Raw genomic sequence first — 23,558 nt, 5'->3', positions numbered from 1 at the left:
CTTTGGACTTGTTTGTACTTTTTAAAACAGCTGACCTTTTAGAGATCTGATCACACATTTGTGTTTTAACAGAATAGTGTGGTATCTGTACTTGCTAGTTATGTCTCCCATCATGCTTTTATTCTGTAGACACATGAACAAATATGTGAATGACTGTTTAGAGTACTGTGTTATGTGTGTGTGTGTATGGAGCCTGCCTAGAAGAATGTTCTTGGAAGTGTAAGACTTGATGTAATTGCTTGGGGCGTGTTAGATTGCTCTGTGAAAATTAGAGAGGGGAAGATTGAAGGAGAATATTGTAACAATGACCCCAGTGCTTGATATCCACTAATGACTAAACACTGTTTCTTTCAGCAGATCATGTTTCTGTCTGTGGTACTGCTTCTCTGTAGGTTTTATTTACTAAGTATGTAAAATGGAGCCCTACTTCTTTATTTTGTAAACAAAGAGACCTTCTTATGTCAAAGAAACTTCAGCTAGTGAGCAAAGCTGGAGGAGTCCGTTCAAGACGTAAAAGATATTTTTACCTTCCTGCTGTATTATCTCATGTTTAAAACAGATAAATTGATTTAATATTGTACATCATGTGCAAGACATCCCAAAGGATGTAACCCTGATCTTTTTCCTTCTGTGTGAATGGGGTAAGTCTCAGTGGATGATGTCACTTTCCTAGTGTTTTCAGGTTTGGAATGTGTATAGGCTGCCTTTTTTATTCTGACCACGTGTCTTATGTGTTTCTCTTTGCATTTATGTTCCTTCTTTATTGGTGTGCATGCATTGCTAGTTTTGCTTCTCATGCAATGAGTTCAGTAAAGTAGGGAAGCTGATAGCAGTCCTATATTTCAGTTTACTCTTGTTCTGAAGACATGGTGTGCCCGAACATTCTGTCTTTGTAGGAGTCTAAGGCAAGCCTTCGCATAAATTTGAAAAGTGATTTTTCCGTTTTGCTTCAGAAAGGCATAGTTCTTAGGTTTCTGTGTAAGACGGACCTTAACAGGCATTTGCTGCTTGAAAGACTGAAAACTAAAGGCCATCATTGTATTTCCTCTCCTGCCGCCCACCCCTCCTTGTACTCTTCACCCAGGGCTTACGAACTGAAGCAAATTCTACAGTTTGAGTTGGAAAGCCTTAATTCACTTTTGCCACGTGTTTTCTGTAGTACTTTACATTAAATGTTAATTTGAGGTGGTTACCAGCCTCCTCCTAAATAACAGGCAATATGGTTAGTCTCTCTTTTACTATCTACTGTGATTTAATGAGTGGCTTACTCATTGTTACTTACTTGCATTTATCAGTCTGAAAATGCACAGGTGATTTTTCTGCATTTTAGGTTGACTTCATAGATATTTCATTCTGTTCTTTCATACTGTTGTGAAAAGTATGCAAAAGCTCGAATCAGTATTTTGTCTTGTGGCTTGAGTTTAGTGGGCTCTTTAATGTTTCCGTGGTTTTGGAGCATGTGGGTTGATACAGATCAACAAAGAAATTACTCCTTTAAAAAGCATGATACTTGTAAAAAACATGTGCAGCTAGAGTGCACAGATTATTGAACCCTCTTCCTCTATGTTTGGAAATTCATAAAGTGAAATAGTATCCTGAGACACAGTTTGTGTAAAACAACAGTGTTCTTTTTTAATACTACTTTCAACAGGTGGGACTATTATAACTGGAATACGAAAGAGATTCTTATGACCTTTGCCTTAATGATTTTGATAGCGTTTTGTGGCTAAGCCTTTCTGCTTGTTTCTCCTTGTGTATAAAAGAATCTGATCTAGACATCAGGAAATAATTTATATTGAAATTATCAAAACTGCATAAAGATACAAGCTTTGAGTAGTCCTTGAATTAATTAGCTCTTATATAAAAACAAAGTTTCATCTAATTTCTTTTACCCTGCTGTGTTTTGCCCTGTGGTGCTCTCCCCTCACCCATCTCAGTGAAGTGGATACTCTGAGTGGTTTTCTCTATGAAGTGAATGGGCTGTGGGCACCGACACTGGAAGTAGAGACAGAGCTAACTCCTGCTGCTTTTTTAGCCAGTGGTGTCATTGCCTGGGGAGGGAAAGTAGGGAAAAAAAATCTGGGAGCACATCCAGCTGTGGTGGGTAAAATCAGAAAGTAATTTCTAGAAGGTCAAGCTTTACAGGGCGCAGAGCATTCCAGGGACAGGATCCTTTATAAAGCGTCAAAGTTGCTTTTTGAGCTCATCATGTTGTCTTTGAGGAATTGGATGTATTATTAGAAGGGTGGTCTTCTGAAAGTAGAGTGGTGGGTTTTTTTTTCATATGTTGGTTTGGTAAATGTGTATGAAAGAAGTTCCAAGTCCAATTGAACTTACAGAAATGTATATTGATGTCTTACTAAACAGTTTCCCTTTTTAACACAACCCACAAGCAGCTGGTAAGGTGGCTAAATTTTAGATTTGCTCATCTTTAAAACTTGGTGTGACACCTGTAACAATAATACTGCAAATTAAATAAAAATCAGCTTTAAAATGGCCATTCAGGAATTCTAAAATATTACCAAAATTTTTAAAAGGCAACAAAATCTTGATGTGTTATTTCAAGAAACAGCATGTGTATATCTGAGGAAAAGGAGAATATACATATATAAACATAGGCACAGACACGTATATCCATATACATATGTGTATAGATGTATGTGTGCATATATATTTATATATAAGTATATTTGCTTCTCAATTTGATTTATTTCAGCTGTAGTTCATCCTAAGCTGTAAATATCTCTGTGTACTGACCTCATTGCTTTTACTGTGGTTTTGTTGCTGTTGCCGTTGCCCAGAGTGCTGTCTGTAATAGCAAAGAAGCAGTTTACAGTGATCTGCTCAATACTGTTCATCCAAAGATCTTATTTATTCCAACCTTATTAACCTAAGTTTTAATTTTCTCATATTCTCTAATGACTTCTTCAAGCTTCCACATTCTTCATTGTGTGCCCCCTGGCTTCTTCCATTCACTCAGCAGATTTCTCTTTTTTTCCTGCCCTCCAGCCGTTTTTCTCCTTGGATTTTTTCTTTTTCCCCAGCTTGCAGTGTCATTTTTTGAGATATCTTTTAAGACACTTAAGTTTATTGTTGTCCCTTGTTTATTGTATTTCTGAAATAAAAACGCTGAAGTGTTGCTTTCACACTGGCTTCATAATTCTTGTTGTATGGGACTGGCTAGTTTTTCTGCAGGCCCAGTTGCTGCTACATGTGTAAAGGAAAGGATATGGAGTGCCTTTCTTAATATTGGCTCCTGTAACTCATTTCTTGAGCTTGTGCCAGTGTTTTGTGGATGTTGTGGAAATTTTTTGTTGTCTTTCACTACCTCATGAAACAAATTTTCAGAGGTTTAATAGTATTGCTGGCTTGTTCCTGAGTTTTCATACTTACTCAGAAGAAATATTCAGAATGGAACAAGCTTTTTTTAAAAAGAAGTAACCAAGCCAACTCACTGATCACTCTTTCCTTCTGTCTGTTACCTGACAGCTTTTGTTCATATTGTGACTTCTTAGCAATCAGGGATATTAGCTGAAGTATTTCTTACAACTTGAATAGCTTTAGAAATCAAACATCCTGGCACTAGAACTTGCCTTTTATAAAGATTAATAATGAAAAGTAATAGTCTTGACTCAGTGTTGGAAAAGTTACCTGCTTTCTGTTGTCTTGAAGGGTAATTTTTCTTTTTTCATACCTTCTGGAACAGGAATCAAATTAAGCAAGAGAATGCTTTCTTGCCTACTCTTCATATTTTATTGATGCATGGCTTTAATTTTGTGTTACTAAGTCTTGTTATCACTTGTCTTCAAATATTTGGACAGTTTTTTTTATCTTTGTTGTTTTATTCTGTAATTGACAAAGCGGATAAACCTCTGCAAGTTGGTAACTTCACAAGAATCTTGAAACTTTAAATTCATAGAAAAATAAGAGATAGGTTTTAAATTTGCATCTTACTTTCCATTATACTGATATAAAGATATTTTACTCCCTTATTTTGCTTTGTGGCATAAAATTGAGCACATTTTTGGCTAATATTCAAGGGCTTTATTTTCTCTTTTTTATGAAAAGCAAAAGGAAATTATGTAATGCAGTACTGTTTTATCTATGACTTGTGGGGAATATTTTAGGGGTAAAAATCAAGACAATGTAATGATTCTACCTTTAGTAAGCCACAGCTTAGCTAGGAGGTGAAGTTTATAAGAATAGAAAATAATGAAGCAGAGCACCTAACCATGAGCTGTGATGTAAAAAGAGGAATTAAAAGTAGTACTTGGTATGTCTGGGCTTCTCTTTCTGCTTAGAAGATGGGAGAAGAGTGGTCCTGACAAAGTGATTGTGCTTCCAGATCTAATGACTGGTAAGACAAAAGTGTGCATGATGTGCCATAAACACATAGTTTAGATTCTGCAAGTGGTTATTTTACAGTGTGTAATTACAGCAGCAGTTTGTGGAGTATGTAGAATTTTACTGTAGATCTGGAGTAGGCAAAGTGGTCTGGAAAGTGGCGAGATGTGCATGGGATTTTGGTGTATTCTGGTGTGTGTATACAGGATTATGAGTACCAGACTGTAAGATTGTTAGAAAACAAAACTAAAAAAAAAACAACAAACAAAAGACAGCAAAAACAACTCCTCAAATCCCTCATCGCAGGAAGCAGAGTACAGTAAGAGTGTCATGCTGTTCATGTGGTACTGGTGTCTTGAGGAACGTGTATCCCTCACCCCTCAGCTTTCTATACTCCATCCTTCACTGATGTTTCAGCAGCTCAGACAGTCCTGTGGGCAACTTTTAGTTTCTCGGTTTCTGCAGTGTGAAACTAATACTCGTTCTCATAATAATGATCAATACTGGAAGATGGCAGTGTCTTTTCTGAATGCTTAGGCTCAAGACATTTTGAAAATGTTTTGTCATCAGTTTCCTAAGGTGTGAGATTTAAGTCATGGTGATGCTATTTGTGAAAAGAAGGAGGGTTTTTTTTTGCTTAGAGTCACACTTTCCAATTTCAAGAGCTGAACTAGAATATGTGTTCCATGAATTCAGACTTAAACAAAAAAAGTATTTAAATCTAATACTGCAGAATCTCTTTTTGTGCTTAATGGCCTTAACAGAATACCATTCTTCCTAATGTCTGATTACAACTTTTGGAAATAGTATGCCTGAACTATGTTTGCAGGACTAAGAATTATTCTGTAATTTGGGTTCACAGAATGCCTCAAGTATTCACATATAAAGCATTAAATTTTCCACTAGGTGATGTTCGTATGGAGAATAGTACAGACAAATCTCCAAAACAGTTGTTGCAGTTCATTTCACTTTCTATGACCTATCATATTATTATTAAAATGGTCTTTAATGGAGATATGTGCATTTGCAATGCCTGTGTATAGTTGGATAATTTGAAAACTTAATATTGATTTGATCAGCTCAGTAGATGAAAGTTGTCATAATTTTATGTATGTTATTTTAAGATTAAAGGATTATGTTAATGTAGCTATCTGTAGTGCCATCCTCATATTTCTATTTGGTAAACACATGCTCAGATTAATCCAAGTCAAGCTGAAGTTATTTCTAGTTTGTATTAAGTTTTGTAAATTGGCAGGTTTCCAATACCGTAAGTTAGCAGTGTCTGTACCATACAATAACAGATAAATGGAATTTTGAGTCTGGTAAATGAGTGAATATGGGTTAGTTCCCAAGCAAGACAACTTTGAACATTGCCTAGAAAGATCTGCTTGTTAGTTTTCTTGTTTCCAGGGCCAGCCAGCATTGTGAGCATACATAGTATGGAATGTCATTAATCAGTCAATTGTCTGAAATGTCTTCTTGTTAACTGCTTAATCTTCAGAATATATTTTAAGTATTTGTTTTCTCTGCTTAGCTCTTTTCATTGATGGAGATGAAGCCTCCTATTTCCCGAGCAAAAATGATTCTCATCACAAAAGCTGCCATTAAAGCTATTAAGGTAAAATAGCAGTAGAACAAACACAAAACTGTAGCAGTAGCAATGTTTTGTTGTTATACTCCTAAGTAAATCTATGGGTTTCATGGTCTTGGCTTCCTGGATTCTAGTTGGTGTTAAGAATGTTACCTAGAAACAAGTGCATGATGAATTTCGTCTTTTGGTTTTAGACTAATTATTATGTACTGCCAGCTGGATTTTTTTTAATCATTGCTTTTTAATACTAAACTCACTAGGCTATTATTTTTTCTATGTAATAAAATTTTCAGTGTTGCAGGATGTAACTAGCACATAGTGGACTTGCTCTAAAGCAATATTTACTTTAGAAAGTAAATCCAGAAAGCTCCCATTAAGAACTCTACTAGCAATATGTCTTTTGTGTATATACTGATACACTTCTGACAGGAAGGAGAGCTTACTTAGCTCAATAACATTATTCTTTTAGGATGTAAGTGCAATGTTTTGTAGTCTTTCCTAAATGATAGTAAGTGCAAAGAGTTAAAATATTTATAAATGACGTGCCACTGTTGAGTAATGATACATTAATTAACATATTTGTTTTCCAGCTCTACAAGCATGTTGTGCAGATTGTAGAGAAGTTCATCAAAAAGGTAAAAGTTAAAGAATCTACTGATAACTGTCTGCATCTGTTACTAGACATTATTAATAATCCTAGTAAATAACCAAAAAGCCTTTTGTTATTCAGGGACTGAGGGAGAAAATTCTGTTTTGTTAGGATTTTATACATTTTAGTATCTCTTTTTCTATATAATTGCCTAATTTCAGTTTAGAATAGTGCATTAAAAAGCTGGGGAGGAAACTGCAGGAACTGAACTTCAAATTAATTTTCACTTGCTAAGATAATAGATATTTTGAGAAAATACAGTTTTCATGCTTGCTTAGATGTGTAGAATAACAGAATAGAATGTAATGCTCACTAAAACCAAAATCTGAGTGACAGGGAAGGTATTCTTTTTCATTCGGAGTTCTTCAGAGACCTCTAAAGAGAAGGACTTGGTATTAAATTCTGTAGTTTGGTCAGTTGAGTGTTGCGTAGCTCAATGGCAGAGTTGTGACAGCCTGTACTGTAAAGTGCTAGACTAGAAGATTGCGTATTGTGAACCTAAAAGTACTTCACAAGCAGTGTTGAGAAGGTAAAGGCTTCTTCAAGCTGTCCAGGTGTATTTGCTCTGTCCCAAATGGGAAAGCACATTTTTCTACTTTCTTTTCCACTGCTATGAAAGAAACAAAACTAAAGCACGTAGTCAGAACCATTTTATGTAGTCTACATTAAAAAAAAAAAAAATTTTTGTTTTACCCAAATATACCAAGTATAGGTTTCTTGTAAGGATGTGAGGGAATATATGCTACCTTGTTAGTATCATTGTATAATGTAAGTAATTTTTGTTTTTAGTGCAAACCAGAATATAAAGTCCCTGGATTATACGTTATTGACTCTATTGTTCGTCAGTCTCGTCACCAGTTTGGAACGGACAAAGATGTTTTTGGGCCAAGATTCTCTAAGAATATTACTGCCACATTCCAGTATTTGTATCTCTGTCCATCTGAAGACAAGGTACAACTATAATTTTTCAAGTGTTGTTGTGAATTGCTAACAGTGCTACCTTGGTGTTTCCACTTAGGTGAAAGCTGATTTAGTCTAAGGATTTTCTATGTGCATGGTAGTGAATGTTATTCTATAAAGTGGTTAAAGATGCTGAGAAAAATTGCACAAGGTGATAGTTAAATGAAAGTTTGCCTAACTTTGATCACTTTTGGTTTATCTATGCAAAAACTTCAGCAGTGTGACTATGCATGCTCCTTTAGGAAAAATTAGTATGGAATGTGTTGTCTCCCACAAAATTAAGTGTCACAGAAGAAGATGTGGTACTGTATGCAGTGAAGGTTCTTCTCCCACATATTAAAAGAAATCACTGTACTGGTTTCTTCAGTCTTCAAAAATTTCACACTTGAATTTCATTGCCAAGACTGCTTTAATGCCTCAGTTTTCTTAGTTTTGCTCAACTTACTGATAGAACAGAGGCTCTGAAAGTATTTGTGGTGGTTCAAGTTGCTATCAACAGAAGATGGCTTGTGTGTCCTCTGTGAGAAGAATTTCAAAAGACTTCCAAGATTTAAGAAGTATTTAAGAAGCCGCCAGTTTCCATAAAATTTCCTAGTTGCCCTTGTTCTTAATTGTACTCTGTGAGAGCAAAATGCTGGTTTTCTAACTTTTTAACCTAATTTTCTAACTAAGTGTTTGAAAAAGCTTTAATGCTGTTTGGTTTTCTGATGTGGAACATTTACACCTTTAGGCCTTGAATCTGATATTCTGGAGCTTCTGGATTAATATACTGGTGAAATATTGCAAACCCTTTCTTCTGAATTTGTAGCTAACATTTTGTTTATCTAAATTAATTGGACTATCCATCTTCTTTATGGAACTACATGATAACCTCACTGCTAAAATAATTAAGATTTCTGCTAGGGGGATAACACCATTTGTAGTGTGCTTGCTTTATGAATTTTCGGTATGAAAACAACATATCCAGCAGCTATGGTTGATACCCAAAGAGAATGATACTACTCTTTTTTAAATACTCTTTCTGTAAGATCAGTAATGTGACTGGAATCAGAAGTATTGCATTTATTAATTTTTCTGACCTCCATATTACTTTCAGGTCTTCTGGAGAGTTAGAGTACCCAATGCCAAAAAATGCAGTTTTATAGTTGTTTTTTGAGAAAAAATCTTACTAAAAATAGATATTTTAGGTTTTTCTTTATCTTATTGTAGAAAATATATTTGGAAATACTTAATCACTCAGCTTATGGAAGTCTAGATGGATTTGCATGGGTGTATATATAACTGAGTCAAGAAAGGCATTTTATTGTTAAAACAAGAGAAAAAAAGCAATTCATTCTTAGCTACAGTAGAAGTAAAAAGTACTTAAAATGTATAGTTGTGCAAGTCAGGTGAATTATGTATGCAGAAAGGAGAGGTGTATCTGTGTTGCTCTCTATTCTGACTTTCACGTACTTTTGTCATCTTCCAACTGAAGCAGCACATCTGTTGAGATATTACTGTTCAATACTAGGATAAAGAGGGAAAGACTGACTTCCAGCTTGTTCCTGAAAGCTTCATTGTTCTTAATGTTAAAAAAAGAAGTGAGCTTAAAATAACAGCTGACAATGGGGTTCTGATTGAATCTTTCAGTTAAAATGTTTTCCACTTGCTTTGCTGGTCATTTGAGTCACTGTGGGTTTTCTGGTGTCAGTGTAGGATTCATTGGGTTAGAAAAAAATTCAAGCAAGCAATCTTTTATCTAACATTGTTTTGTTCTATAATTTTAAGATCTAATTGCCTCTCTCTTCATTAAGATTTTTCCAGCTCATTTTCATTTTCCCTGTCTTGCTTGTCGCATTTGTTGTACATTTCACACCTTTATGACCATCTGTGAATAAATGATGGGGTTGATGTGACTTCTGCTATTGTATATCAAACCTGGATTTTCTGACTGTCCATAACAGTTTGAGAAAAGTGGCACAAGTTGCTTTTTATTGAAGTGGACAATAAAAGAAGTAATCAGTTTTATCTTTGCCACCTAAAAAGTGTTTCTGACCCATGTGACAGCTTAGGTGTTGTTAAATAGATAAGCCTAATAATGTTGAAATCCTATACTGTTCAAAGCTTTCTTCTCAACATCTGGAAGATAAATAGGGAGTTTATGAACTATGTATGTGATATTTAGTGTTAACGTTTGCCTTGTTTTAACAGAGCAAAATAGTCCGTGTCCTGAACCTTTGGCAGAAAAATGGAGTATTTAAAATTGAAATTATTCAGCCTCTTTTGGATATGGCAGCAGGAACTAGTGCCACTGCACCAGTGACAGAAAATGCTACTAATAATGAAGGTATGACTTACATTATAGCTTCTTTTAAAAGGATGAATGATAATAGGTTGTTTACTTAACCTAATTTACTTTAACTAGTTTCAACATGACTAAATTTACCAAAAGCATATTGCAGCTCAGATTCAGTTCTGGGCCCTTAACTACAAGGAAGACTGAGTTGCTGGAGCATGTCTGGAGAAGGGCAGTGAAACTGGTGAAGAGCTTACAGAACAAGTCTTTTTATAAAGAGTGACTGAGTGAGCTGGGATTGTTTAGTCTGGAGAAAAGTAGGCTGAGGGGAGACAGCTACCTGAAAGGAGGTTGTAGTGAGGTGGGAGTTGATCTTTTCTCCCAAATAGCTAGGAGTAGGACAAGAGGAAGTAGCCTCAAGTTGCAGTAGGGGAGGTTTAGATTAGTTATCAGGGTAAATGTCTTTACTGAAAGAGTGGTCAGGCATTGGAATAGGCTGCCCAGGAAAACAGTGGAGTCACCATTCCCTGGAAGTGTTCAAAAAAAATGTGGATGTGGCACTTCAGAACATAGTTTAATGGGAATGGCAGTCTTGGATTGATGGTTGAACTAGATCTTAGAGTCTTTTTCCAACCTTAATGATCACATGATTTTTTAATGATTCTTTGAAACTCAATTTTGTTTTCACAATTGTGCGTAGTGGCTGAACTCATTCTAAATAAATACTGGCACTGTACTTAAGCAGTTACCAGACAGTGAACATTTACGTGGAAAATATCTGATTTTTTTATAATGTGTATGCATATGTACATTCAGTCTTTTTGTGTGTGTCTGAAAAAAATTCTATTCTCAATTTTACAATGCTAAATTATTTTAATAACATTAGACTTTGGATAAGCTTTATCTTTTCTTTGATTCATCTTCATATCTGAAAATAACAGCTGTCAGTCTCTTTCAGGATGCAGCTCTGAAACATTTTAACTGGTGTTCAAAAGGCAAATTCTGGAACAGTAAATTTATGCCTGGCAGTAGGCTTTTAGAGAGGCTACTGGTTGAAAACTGCTGACCTAAAGACTAAAGTAATGATGTTCTGCCCACAGTGTTTTCACTGACCTGTTTTATGCCACTTAAAAAGCTGATAATGAGGTTACCAGATTGTGTATGAGAATGTGCATACCACAATTATCTTTTCTTAAGAAAGCGTTTTTGAGTTTGCACCCTATTTCAGACTTAGCTTTGGTAACCTTTATTTATAGAACTCAAGTATGTTGGAGGAGAACATGGAGAGGATGTGGTGTGATGGTAGACAACAAAATAATGATGCATAGTAGTATCAATGAAATAATTTCTGTTGGTGTTAAGGAAAGCATATTCTATTGACATACTTTCTAAACATGGCAGGCCAGGGGAAGAGAATGTCTTAGCATCTGAGCAGACTGGTGACTGTACTATTTCATTCTGATACGACAGATGAGTAGCACTGTTTTTCCATCTTTGTCTCATCACTAATAGCTAACAGGTTGGATACCTTCTGCCTAGATTTTCATGTACAATTTCAGTGGAATTATTCGGATGCACCAGGGGGGATAATTTATCTCTGAAATAAATATGCTAATGAATAATAAATACATTAATGCCTTATGTGAAATAGAATCTATTGAGCTCATAATGTTACAAAGTCTGCCTAGCTGAAAGAAAGAGAGAGAAATGCAAATTTTTTTCCCTTGAGCAAGCAAATATCCTTGTGAATATCTACAGGAAATAATCTGGGAGTTAATTTATATTTAAAAACAATCATGTATCTTTTTGCAGTATTTTTACCTAGGATCCGACTTTTGGGAAAATAATACTTAATACATTTGTCTTTGCTTGCTGTATGTAAACGCTGCAATTAGTTAAACTGCCAACATTCTAACGCCTTTAAAGAAACTGGTATTGTGAGGCAGACGTTTGATTAGTGTCTCAAACTGGAAAAGAAATGGTTCTATTAGTGGGTTTATTTTAAAGCTGTCTTTCAGTTTTTGAGTAGTCAAAACTAATAGCACATCTTCAGATGTGAAGCTCAGTGGAAATGGGTCTTTCCCTGGAAAAAAAAACCAAACAAACCAAAACCACATTCTTGTGTTAGGAAGATTTATCTACCAGATGCAGATTTGGCTTCTGCTTATGCAAAACTGGCATGTGAACAAAGGTGTTGAAATGATAAGATGTTCTTATCAAAGAAAAAAAGTTGTTTATGAAATGTGTTTAAAAACCTTTATAACCAGACATTTTAGGGAAAAAAATCTAGCAAAAAGGGCTAGGAAACAGACACTAAGAGAAACTCATTGTTGTACTTAAATATTAGATGGTTGATCTGAAATGTGCATACAAAAGAATGAGTCCTGAACTTTGTAACCAAAACTGATATCTTAAGTATATTGATACATACTTAACATTGTTATCTTTTCTAAATTTGTGCAATTATAAGTATTGACTTGTGATCTAAAACACCATACAGGACCAGCTTTTGGACAGGCTGCATTTCTTTGTGTTCTTGATGTGCAGATGAGAGCAGTAAAGGGAGCAGTTAAAGGCAAAATTAATAGAATATGCAACTGGGGTAGTTCACATAAGACTTTTTTAGTTAAATAATGTAGCAGGTTGACACTTGTTTTGAGCAGGTACATGTGGACCAAAGAATAGAATAAATGCTTTGGAGTAATGTAGCTCTTTCTCAATTCCTTTGAATTTATCAGGTTCACCACCCCCTCCAGCAAAGGTTCCTTCGGAGCCCCCTCAAGTTACTGCTAACTCAGTACCTACTGTGCCACAGTTGCCCAGTTCTGATGCCTTTGCTGCTGTAGCTCAGTTGTTCCAAACAACGCAAGGACAACAGGTACCCTCTTTTTACACGATTGTTGCATAAATGGGAGAAGCAAAACCAAAAAGTATCTAACATTTTCAGTAAAGGACTTGTGAGAGTTCAAGATAGTATTTGAATGATCTGTGACCCTTCTATTGACCAGTTAATGGCGTTAGAGAAAAAAATCTTTGCATGTTTGTAAGTAATTTGTTCTGAATTCAATCAGTGATGAAGTTTCAAGTACAGGCAGGAAGAATGTATCAAGCAAAATGTTGAGTTGTTTTGTCCAGTCTACTTAACTGTTCACAGTGTTGACAGGCCTGAATAGTAAAATCTTGGAATTTGCTGAGTTTTGCTACGGAAATGTTTAAAAAGTGACTTTTGGTCTTGCTGAAAAGTTCTTGCTAGTCCACTCAGGTTGTTTATGATGTTCATCTTGTGCCATAGGTTTGTTTGATGTAAAATTTATATCTTGCAACTGTTTCAATACTATATGTTTATATAAGAATACATGTTTAATACTACATCTGTTTTTGAAGCTTCAGCAAATTCTTCAGACTTTTCAACAGCCTCAAAAACCCCAGTCACCAGTCATAGATAACACTGTGATGGCTCAGGTTCAAGCTATTACTGCTCAATTGAAAACTACATCAGCACAACCACCAGAACAAAAAGCTACTTTCCCACCACCTGAGCAAAAAACATCATTTGACAAAGTAAGTCTTCGTTTGTTCTTTGTGTTTTAACGTTTTAAGTTCAGCAGAAAACTGATGGATGCTGCAGCATCCTGCATTTGTTAGGAGGAAAATGTTTCAAATTTCATTTCTTCTCTCCCAGTTTGTAGGTCAGCTTTCCTGGTTTTGTAGCCTTTGCATTTTCTAAAGCTGAGAAAACTGATTTTGGACAGTTTCTCATTCTGTATTAGAATATAGATTTGTGGGAGGTTTTGTTTGGTTTTGTTTGTTTTTTTGTCTAATTCCTGAGCTGTTAAAGTGTATAGAAAGGCTTCAGTAAGAAAGATCATTTGGCTCAATCTAATTTCTTACAGAAGCTACTAGATCGGTTTGACTACGATGATGAACCAGAAGCAGTAGAAGATTCAAAGAAAGAAGATGCAGCTCCTTCTCCTTCAGTTTCTCAGCCAGCTTTGTGAGTTTTGTGTCATAATTTAATTAACAAGTCATTATTCTAAAAAAATCTTTAGTTTAGAAAGGTGATTAAAATTCCAGTTTGCTGCCGTGCTTAGCTATTGTAGCCCCAAGTTGGAATGGTGTTAACAAATTCTGGTGGGTTGTTTTTTTGTCCTTTTATTTCAGTCATCTCATATACGTATGACACGTTGCACCATCACTTGAGGAATGTGTTCTGTAGAAGAAAACACAGTTTTAGTTTCAAGATGAGTTCCATGTTTTTATTGCACAACCAAGTGTGTCAGGGCATTGTTAGTAATCAGCTGAACTGCTTTGCTGGCTAGGGACAGGGTGCTGTTCCAGAAGTTTTTACTTGGTAGTTTTAGATACTAAAAAAATGAACTGGCTTTGCAGCTTTACATTCTCAAACGTTAAATACCCATGCAAACTAACACACACTCCTACTTCCCTTTTGATATGCATTATGATAAAGTCTTGAATTACATGATCACATACTAGTTTTTTCCACAGGACCTCTCTCTCATTCAGTGCACAGGCTGGATGGTGCTCAATATCTGGGTTAGTCAATATTTCTTTTTTTCCTGCTTCAGTATGTGGCCCCATGTCTTACTTTTTGTATATGCCATCCAAACCTTGCTCTCAGAAACAAACTCACTAACTCTGTCATTAGCTTTCTTATTGTGTTTGTTGCTTTGAGGACTTCTGTGTTCCACAAATAATAGTTAGAATGCATTTAAAGTAAATTGGTAGTATTACCCCTGTAATACAGATGGAGCTCTAGAGTACAGAAAGATGAGGTAGGTCAAACATAAGCACTGCTTGCGTATGCCAAACTAGAGATCATTGGAATAAACTTTTCAGCATGTTTATGTTCTGTTTGCAGCACCTCAAAGCCTCTATTGTATAAGATGCCTCTGAAGACTAGATTCCGGTAGTTTTGTTTTGGGCACACAAAATTAGTAATACTCCATATACAAAACCAATCTGTCCAGAATCATGTAAGAATTGCATGGAGCCTGTGTTTTAAAATAATACAAAATTCCATTTCACCTCACCATGAAATTATTTTGCCTTCCTAAAGTCTTGTTCAGATTCTTGTACAAACTACATCTTGTAAACAGGTTGTATTAACTGTACAGACTTCGTTAATTACCTGAGCACTGTCCATTCTGTGTGTTGAATCAGGAGGTGAATGGCATTACTGTAATCCTTGTGAGATATACGTATCCCTTTATCTTCTGGCCTACAGTCCTCCCAAATTAAAAGGTGTTTTACAGGAAATTACAGCCAGTTTATTTTTCTTGAGGAAAAGTCTTACTACTTTTATTCCCAAAAAAGGAACTGGAAAGGAAGAAAATTGTCCTAAGTTGGACAACCTTCATGAAAATTTCCATAGACTGAGATCTTTAGCAAGATCATATAAATACAGGGGGAAAGGAGGCTCCAACCTTTACATAGAATTTCTTTAAAAGTTACTCTCTTACAGTGAAGAAAAGATAAAGAAGTTGTTACTATTTCTTTTTGTTTTAACTTTTTTGAGAAGAAATGAGACCATAGTAGAGATAACTTTCTGTTTAAATTTGAATCAAGACATAGAAATGTGTAAAATAAAAGCAAGGAATTTGCGTGTGTCTCACTGTCTCACTGAAATGTTACTGCTTTTAGCGGCTTTCCAGGAGAAGGTATACAACAGCCAGTATTTCCTCAAATCCCAAATATGGATCCCTTTCAGCAGCGAATGATGGGAATGCAGCAGGATCCAATGCGCCACCAGGTAACTTCAGGGATTTCCCTCGTCCCTCTGTTGTGTCACATTGTCTCTTTTGCCGTCTTCGGTGCAGAAGTAAGTGGTGTTCCTATTAGTGAAGAGAAAATGCAGCTTAGCCCACCAGCTTTCTTAGGAAACGTAGTTTTGTTCTCCATTCTAGTCAAGCTTTAAAGAACAAGGTTTTTGTTTTCTGCACTTAAAACACTTGACTTCATCTTTATTGGGCCTCTGGTCTGTCTTTGTGGCTTTAGAGCAGAAGTATAATTTCTACTTTGGGAAAGCTAATGCAATTTGGTTTTTTATCCTTATCTGAAAGTTTTTGTTTTTTTCTTCTCCAAAGGTTCCACTTCCTCCTAATGGGCAAATGCCAGGATTTGGTCTCCTGCCTACCCCACAGTTTCCCCCTATGGCTCAACCTGTGATTCCACCACCAGCACCTGTGCAGCAAACTTTTCAGTCTCCTTTTCCAGTACAAAGTGAATCACACATGCAAAAACCACATCAGCAGGTGAGGACCTGTGGCAGTAAACAGACTAACCTAAATGTTTTTATACAGGTCTTTCTCAAATATGCGTAGTTTGTTCAGGAGAGGAAATTTCATGATAACCATGGAGAGACATGGTTGGGAGTGTAGCTTTATATGAGAGAAAGTTGGAGAGCTGCAATGCTACATGATGAGTCTGGTATTTCAGAAGTCTAGCAAAACCAGGATATATATGCTTCATGCCTTCTTTTTTTGAAAGAGGTTGGATTGCAATTGAGCTTTCCACATCTCACTTTATCTCATCCCTCCTTACCTGCCCTCTTCATTATTCAGGAATATTTTGTATGGATTGCATTATGGAGACTAAGGTTTATGCAGGACAAAGTGTGTTCTAGAGTGGAAAGGTGTAGAAGACCTTTAAATGTCCCTTCCAACCCCATGCATTCCATTATTGATCCCATGATTTGATGTGGGAAGGGAGAACTGTACTAAACTCATTCATGTGTGTCTTTTTAAAGCATACTCTTGCAGTCTGTGTATTGTTTTGATGATTTCACTGCCTTGTTCTTCAAATTTATTGTGTTAACATGGCTTAAACTAGTTTTCTATAATATCCTGGAGAGAAGTTTTCTACTAGACCTTCTTTTGACTGTGATTTTGATGACAGAGCAAGATCCACTGACTTTGAGGAATATAATTAGATTTTGTGGGGATATATGTGGTCCTGAGATGGACCAAGATAGGGGAAAACAGTAATTTGCAAATTACAGAAGAGAATTTTGCATAAATTATGTCTATGATGGTTTTGTAGTGGTTGTTTTAAGTTCATGTCCCTGTTGGTGACTACAAAGTAATGGTGATGCTTCTGAGGAGAGTTGTGTTACATTTTACATATGTTAATATCTGATACCATTTTAATGTTATGTAATTTAGTCTAGGCATAGAATGAAATAAAATGCTTGGCTACTCATCTGTAACACCAGTCATCTTAACATTTTAGGATATAGAAGTGGAACAGCCACCTATTCAGGAGGGAAAACGACATGTTTCTGACAGCAGAAAGTCAAGATCCAGGTCTGCATCCAGGTAAATTAATGAAAGTTCTCATAGTGAGGGTATGTATTATAATAAGTATTGAGTTAACTTAAGGAACCAAAGACCTGAAAACACTTTACTAATTCTGAATAAGTACTGAAGAGAGTTGTGCTGATTATTTGGAGCTAAGAGAATCTGGTGCATGGTTGTCCAGCTTCGAACTGAGATAACAGTAAATAGCTGAGAGGTGAGCTAAGTTCTTGAACTATTGGTGGAGCTCATTTTTGATGTTTTAGGATACAGACATGTTGCCTGTGTTTTGTGTTGGCTTCTTGGGTGCCCTGCCCAGCATTCCTTTGAGGTTGTTTCTAGTAAGCACACATTTATGCTGTATAGGGTGGATTCTATAACTGAATGCCAAAAGACACATTTAACAACAAAAAGTCCATTTCAATTTAACCCAAGTATTATTTACAATAAATTACTGTTTGCTTACTATTCTTCATATGAACAACACCAGTGGAATTTCTTGATAGTGAAAACTGTCACGGGCTTTGAGTTGCCTTTCTGGAAGAGAGGGAAAGAAAGACCCTTCTGATCTCTTACTTCTGAGGGAAGTTGTGTATAAATATAGCTAAATGTTGGATGTGCTTCAGTGCAGTCATAAGAAAGAGATAAGTGAGTCTTAAGACTTGTGCACCTCTTGAAAGTTGTCTACCTTCTAAGGAGAATTGGGTATCTATACAGTTCTCTTTTATGCGCAGTGAGTAACTTCCATGTCTACCAAAACAGAGTAAATTTTAGGGAAGCATAATATGACAGTTCAGTTTTGTCTGTGCTCTGAGGATACGATTCTTATGAAGAAATCTGTGATCTGGTGTAGTATGGGACTTTGCTTGTCACAGATCTGGCTCCGGCATCAAAGCAAAGCTGTCTAGTTACTTGGGAGTCTTTGCCAGGTGTCATATGGCCTCGGGCTGTGACTGGCTAGCTTTTTTGGACACTGGAATGGGCTGCCTGGGGAGGTGGTGGAGTCGCCGTCCCTGGAGCTGTTCAAGGCAGGGCTGGACGTGGCACTTGGTGCCATGGTCTGGCCTTGAGCTCTGTGGTAAAGGGTTGGACTTGATGATCTGTGAGGTCTCTTCCAACCCTGATAATACTGTGTTAATACTGTGTGATACTGTGTTAGATCAGATATTAGGAATATATTTTTTAACAGCAAGAATAGTCAGGCATTGGAATGGGCTGCCCGGGGAAGTGGCTGAATTGCCAAACTTGGATGTGTTTGAAAGTTTGGATGTGATGCTTGGGGATGAATCTTGTAGAGCAGGGGTATTGATTTGACTTGGTGATTCTGAGGGTCTTTTCCAACCAGAATCTTTCTGTGATTTGTGTGACTTCATTGAAGGTTTTCTTTGCCTTCCAGACCTTGAATGGTTTACACCTTGAAGCTGATGTAAAATGCAATTTCACTGGCAGAATTTTTTAGTTTCTTTTTTTGTTATTCTTCTGTAGAAGCAATAAACATTTTCCTCATTGAATTAGATGCAATTCTTTTCTGTGTTGATGTGGACATAGTTTTGAAAGTCTAATATGAAATTAATGGAAGATAAGTTGAAAAATTAAGATCAATAAGATACTGTAATTTATTCTGGTTCTAAAGTCACATTAATGATCTTGGATTTTGTTTGTGTTTTTTTTTTAATGTGCTATTGACTGGACTTTTGATGATCATTTAAATAGGTATCTGAAATAGTTGCCTGCCTTTCAGTGTCTGGGTCAGAAGGATTGATTAGAAATATTTGTTGGTTTAAAATAGGTCACCTAAAAGGAGACGTTCAAGATCAGGCTCCCGATCTCGAAGGTCACGTCACCGTCGGTCTCGATCTCGGTCCAGGGATAGACGCCGACACTCTCCTAAGTCTCGGTCACAAGAAAGACGTGAACGTGAGAGGGAGAGAGAGCGCAGGTCCAAAGGCCTTCCTCAGATCAAGTCAGAAACTGTTAGTGGTAAGTTTACTCTTTGTTGTTGATGTAATTCTGCAAATTCTTGTACTATATTTTTCAGATGCACATCTTCCTGATTAATATGTGGATTCTTTTTGTTTGTGCCTGGTATTTAATGGAATTTTCAAGTTGTGGAAGTTTAGGATATTACAGTAGCTACTAAGCTTGTGTAAGCTTGAATATTAAGAAGACAGACAGGTACTTTAGAGAAACTCAAAATGCCAAAGAAATACACTTCTCGTATCCACTAGACTTTTTTAAAGAAAACTTTATTGTTGACAAGTCCACTTACCTTCAGTATGTGACATCTGCTCAGAATATCACAGAAGACAACTCTTAACTTGAAATGTGATGCTTTAAAACTTTTTTTGGTTCCTTTCTCTTTGGTGTAATGTTACTCATATGTGGCTTCCAAGACCTGTCCAAAAAGAGAAAAAAGTAAACTGTACAGCGATTCATTTTCTGAACTGTTGTAAATCTGGTAAAAATTAAAATCACCACACATTTCCTGCACTGCCTTTACTCATAGTAGACAATTTGGCATTTCTGGAATGTCTCCAAGTCAGAAATATTTTGATTGTAAAATGAGTAAAGAAACAATTGAATCACCAAGTTTTTCTTTTCCTTCCTTCAAGACATGTAAGGTAAAACAGAATGAGCAACAAGAACTTCAGTGCATCATTATGTTTTTTCTAATGATTCAGTATTGTTGTCTCTCCAACCTGGAGGGAAACTTTGGCCTGGAAATTGCACAAGATAATGTTTGCATCTCTGAAATAATCCTGGGTTTGGCTGTGTTTATAGACAAACTTGAGTAGTTGTTTTCTGAATATTAATGGGAAGTGCATAATATTCTCTGGAGTCACGAAGTAAAATGAGACCATTCTTTTTTATGTAAGATGGACAAGAATTAAGAGTTTTAAGTAGGCAAAATCTTGTAAATGACAGTGCCATTATTTTAAGAGGATGGCAAAGGCTTAGTAGCCATTCATTAAAAGCTCACTGGCATCTCTCCCTGATTTTGTCACATAGTGCTTTTTGGGATTGAAGTTTTATATCACTTAGTTGTGGAAGTGAAGATGAGTTGTAAATGTTGCCATAGTAATCTTCAGCATGAAGTTGGTTAAGCATGCTGTTTGTATCACTAATTTTGCACTTGGCTGTTGAAAGAAATGGCACTGAATAGGTCATTGAAGAGGTTAAAAGTTCGGTTGCTGTGTGTAGTTGAATTATCACCACATTACAGTGGAGAGTTTTGCTAGTAGTGGGTATATCACCATAAAGAATGTAGTTACCATCTTGACAGATTAGAATATGCATTTTAATATTGGGTGTTTTTTTCCCATTTTGAATAACTGATTATTTAAAAATTACTATTTTGACATTCTGTCATGTGAAATGTGTGTTACTAAGTGCTCTTACAATCTCTGTAACTTTTCATAGTGTGCAGTACTACGCTTTGGGTAGGACAGCTTGACAAAAGGACGACTCAACAGGATGTTGGGAGTCTTTTGGAGGAGTTTGGCCCAATTGAATCAATAAATGTAAGTATAAATGGTGCAGCGTAATCTGTTTCTGCGTGCTTTGATTACAAAAAGGCCTTTCAGACTTTTTAGAAACAGCTTGTCTTTGAATATGTTCTGAAGAGTTGAGAGCTCTCAGTTCCTATGTGGTTGTAGTTTTAACATGTAAAGTAAGTTAATTTGGCTGTTGTGTAGAAAACCAAGAGAGCAGTTGCTTTAGTTTCTTGCAATTTAAAAATGCTCTTCAGATAATAGAGAAGATGATTCCATTTTCATACAAATCATCCTTTTTCTGTGGAGAATTCATTGAGAATGGGCTGTTGAAGAGGTGGGTATAGAATTGCTTGTCTGTTTCATTTTGTGTGATTACAGAACTATGGACAGCCAGATGTTTTTCTTGTTTCTCTTCTGTGAAACACAAAGAATCACAGAATGGCTTAGGTTGGAAATGACCTCCAGCTGCCCTACCATGAGCAGGGATATCTCTGAATTAGACCTGGTTGCCCAGGGCTTCACTGTATTTAAGGATTTTTTAAAAATGTAAATGATAGTTGTTTTGGTAGCTATAAAGTGTCATAAACAAACAAAAATAAATCAATACTCTTTCTATTCCTAAATTTTGTAAAGTTGGCAGCTTGTGGTAGATGGAATGAAGTGGGGTGCGTCTTGTTTCTTTTAACAAAGTGACTAATTGCTATGCCACAGCGTTCATATGAATGTTCCTGTTTAAGAATTTTAAAGGATTACATATGCAACAGCCATCCATATTCTCACATGGAGTAGAGTTTAGCACTTTCCACATAAGTTGCTTTTAATTTGCTAGACATTTGTATTTCCAGATTATTAGGCTGGTTATCCACCTCTTAAGCTAACATTCTCTTTCTTAAATCCATAATCCTTTTAGAAACACCTGCTGATGTTCCAGTTTACTGCAATTGAATGGTTCTATGTTTACTATTTTGTGTGGTAGCAAACCTTTTCTTTTTCCCTTAAAACACTCAGATGATACCGCCTAGAGGATGTGCCTATATTGTAATGGTTCATAGACAGGATGCTTACCGTGCCCTGCAAAAACTGAGCCGAGGAAACTTCAAAGTCAATCAGAAATCTATAAAGGTACTTTTTGGAAAATATTAATAAAATATTAAACTATTCTAAAGTTACTGCAGTTACTGTAACCCTTTTTCAGTCTGTTCTGGACTTGGGAGGTATTTTAGGCTTGTATGCATTCTGAATATGATATTCTGTACATTCCTGTGAGTGGACCAATGTCTTCAGAAATTTTGTTCTGTGACTGGTGGGCCTTGAAAGATTGCCAGTAACTGTCTATTTAAGCCAACAAAAATTCTGTTCTTGTCATTACAGTGGACAGTAACCGTGTTTTTCTTGTTGATGGTTGTTTGTCTATAACTGAGTGTAATTATATATGATAATCCTACACAGAGTACTAATAGTTCCTGTTATAGCACATCATGTTAGAATGTGACCTTGTCTTTTGAAGGAAAAATAGAATTAATCTTTGTGACATTAGAAAAAACTGCCTTTAAGCATTTTTAAATTGTATTCAAGAGTCAAGCCAAGAAATAAGAACTAAACCTGCTTTAAAAAAAACTTTTATTTCAGTATTTTGTACCTAACCTGTTTTCCCTGCTATATCAATTAGAGTATTATTTTTGCTTTTTAGCCACAAATGGCAATGCTGTTCTATGAAAGCTAAGTATTAAATCCGTTAGAACGGAAACATCTTACTGACTGCATGTATTCTTCTCTCCGAGATTGCGTGGGCTTTGAATAAAGGAATAAAGCCAGATTACAAGCAGTATTGGGATGTAGAATTAGGTGTTACTTACATACCATGGGACAAAGTGAAACCTGAAGATCTTGAAAGTTTCTGTGAAGGAGGAATGTTGGACAATGAAACTCTTAGTCCAGGTAAAATATTGCTACATTCAAATACTTTTTATAAAATGCCCTTTGTGCTGATGTCCTGGAGTTGGTGTGGCTGATTTTCATGACTTTGAGGTGTGTATGAAATCCTTGACATGGCTAAGAAGTGCAGCACCTGTAACCCCTAACTTGGAAGGCAGTTAACGACAGCCTGACAGGCATTTGTCAGGAGATGTGCAGCTGTGTTAAGAAGGCCTGAGCTAAAAATGTAGGTGGATACCATGTGACCTATCGGCTGTGCTGGTGTTTCCCCTTCAATATAGTGCACCATTCTAGAGTGCTGTACTGAATCCCAGAACCAGCTTGGTCCCTGCCTCCATGGTTTGTGGGAGGCACCTGTTGGCAAAGGAGCCTGCCTTTGGACTCCTTGTGTAGCACCTGAGGTGACAGCAACTCTGTGACTTCTAAAGTGCCTGTAATTTTCACACTTGATTTTCAGTTCCTTTAGCAAATCTTATATTAATAGTAATCCAATAGATTTCATGCTACTTCATATGTAAGCAGTGAAAATATCAGAAGTCTGTGGTTGTATTGAGAAAATAACAGCTGTTATCAGCAGCCTCAAAGCAATTACAGGCTCCAGAGTGGCATAGAGTCACTAGTGTGCTGACTGGTGCAACTGAAAAAGTAATATTAAATTAATGTAATACTTAAAGAACGTAATGCAGTTTCAGTTTTTGAGTTGGCACTCTAGACTGCTCTTGGTTTTAACTGTTGTGTAGTGGGCTGTCTAGCTATGGAAACATTTCAGGATTTTGCTGTTCTTTCCAATTTTCCTTTGTTAGATGGTGAGTATTCTAAATGATTTCTTCATGATAAAAACATAAAAATGAATTGAGTGCATATTTTAAATGAAAGTTTAACAAATGGCAAACATAACTCAGTACATTCCAGTCTTCTCAATACTGTTCTTTCCCATAATGCCTCTTCATTGATCCCCTTTTTATGCTTAGCTGTTTTTCCCCAGGATACTCTGACA

General features: G+C 36.2%; 1 protein-coding gene across 2 annotated transcripts in view; it reads left to right on the top strand.

Moving 5' to 3' along the window:
• The window catches only part of SCAF4 (SR-related CTD associated factor 4), a 47,224-nt gene that overhangs the window by 5,081 nt on the left and 18,585 nt on the right, over nucleotides 1-23,558 (top strand). The window contains exons 2-16 of one of the 2 annotated variants that reach the window (XM_064152400.1): nucleotides 5,879-5,962; nucleotides 6,526-6,570; nucleotides 7,374-7,535; nucleotides 9,735-9,870; nucleotides 12,558-12,697; nucleotides 13,204-13,380; nucleotides 13,713-13,813; nucleotides 14,326-14,373; nucleotides 15,481-15,589; nucleotides 15,924-16,091; nucleotides 17,068-17,153; nucleotides 18,922-19,112; nucleotides 20,553-20,653; nucleotides 21,635-21,748; nucleotides 22,408-22,564. In XM_064152400.1, coding sequence (XP_064008470.1) covers nucleotides 5,879-5,962; nucleotides 6,526-6,570; nucleotides 7,374-7,535; nucleotides 9,735-9,870; nucleotides 12,558-12,697; nucleotides 13,204-13,380; nucleotides 13,713-13,813; nucleotides 14,326-14,373; nucleotides 15,481-15,589; nucleotides 15,924-16,091; nucleotides 17,068-17,153; nucleotides 18,922-19,112; nucleotides 20,553-20,653; nucleotides 21,635-21,748; nucleotides 22,408-22,564 — 1,819 coding nt within the window. The remainder of the gene's footprint in view (nucleotides 1-5,878; nucleotides 5,963-6,525; nucleotides 6,571-7,373; nucleotides 7,536-9,734; nucleotides 9,871-12,557; nucleotides 12,698-13,203; nucleotides 13,381-13,712; nucleotides 13,814-14,325; nucleotides 14,374-15,480; nucleotides 15,590-15,923; nucleotides 16,092-17,067; nucleotides 17,154-18,921; nucleotides 19,113-20,552; nucleotides 20,654-21,634; nucleotides 21,749-22,407; nucleotides 22,565-23,558) is intronic. The other variant, XM_064152399.1, reaches the window with a different exon arrangement.

The sequence above is a fragment of the Pogoniulus pusillus genome, chromosome 12, assembly GCF_015220805.1.
Source record: "Pogoniulus pusillus isolate bPogPus1 chromosome 12, bPogPus1.pri, whole genome shotgun sequence".
In the NCBI taxonomy this organism is placed as follows: domain Eukaryota; kingdom Metazoa; phylum Chordata; class Aves; order Piciformes; family Lybiidae; genus Pogoniulus; species Pogoniulus pusillus.
Note: the sequence above shows the minus strand (reverse complement) of the source record. Positions and strands in the feature narration are given on the sequence as shown.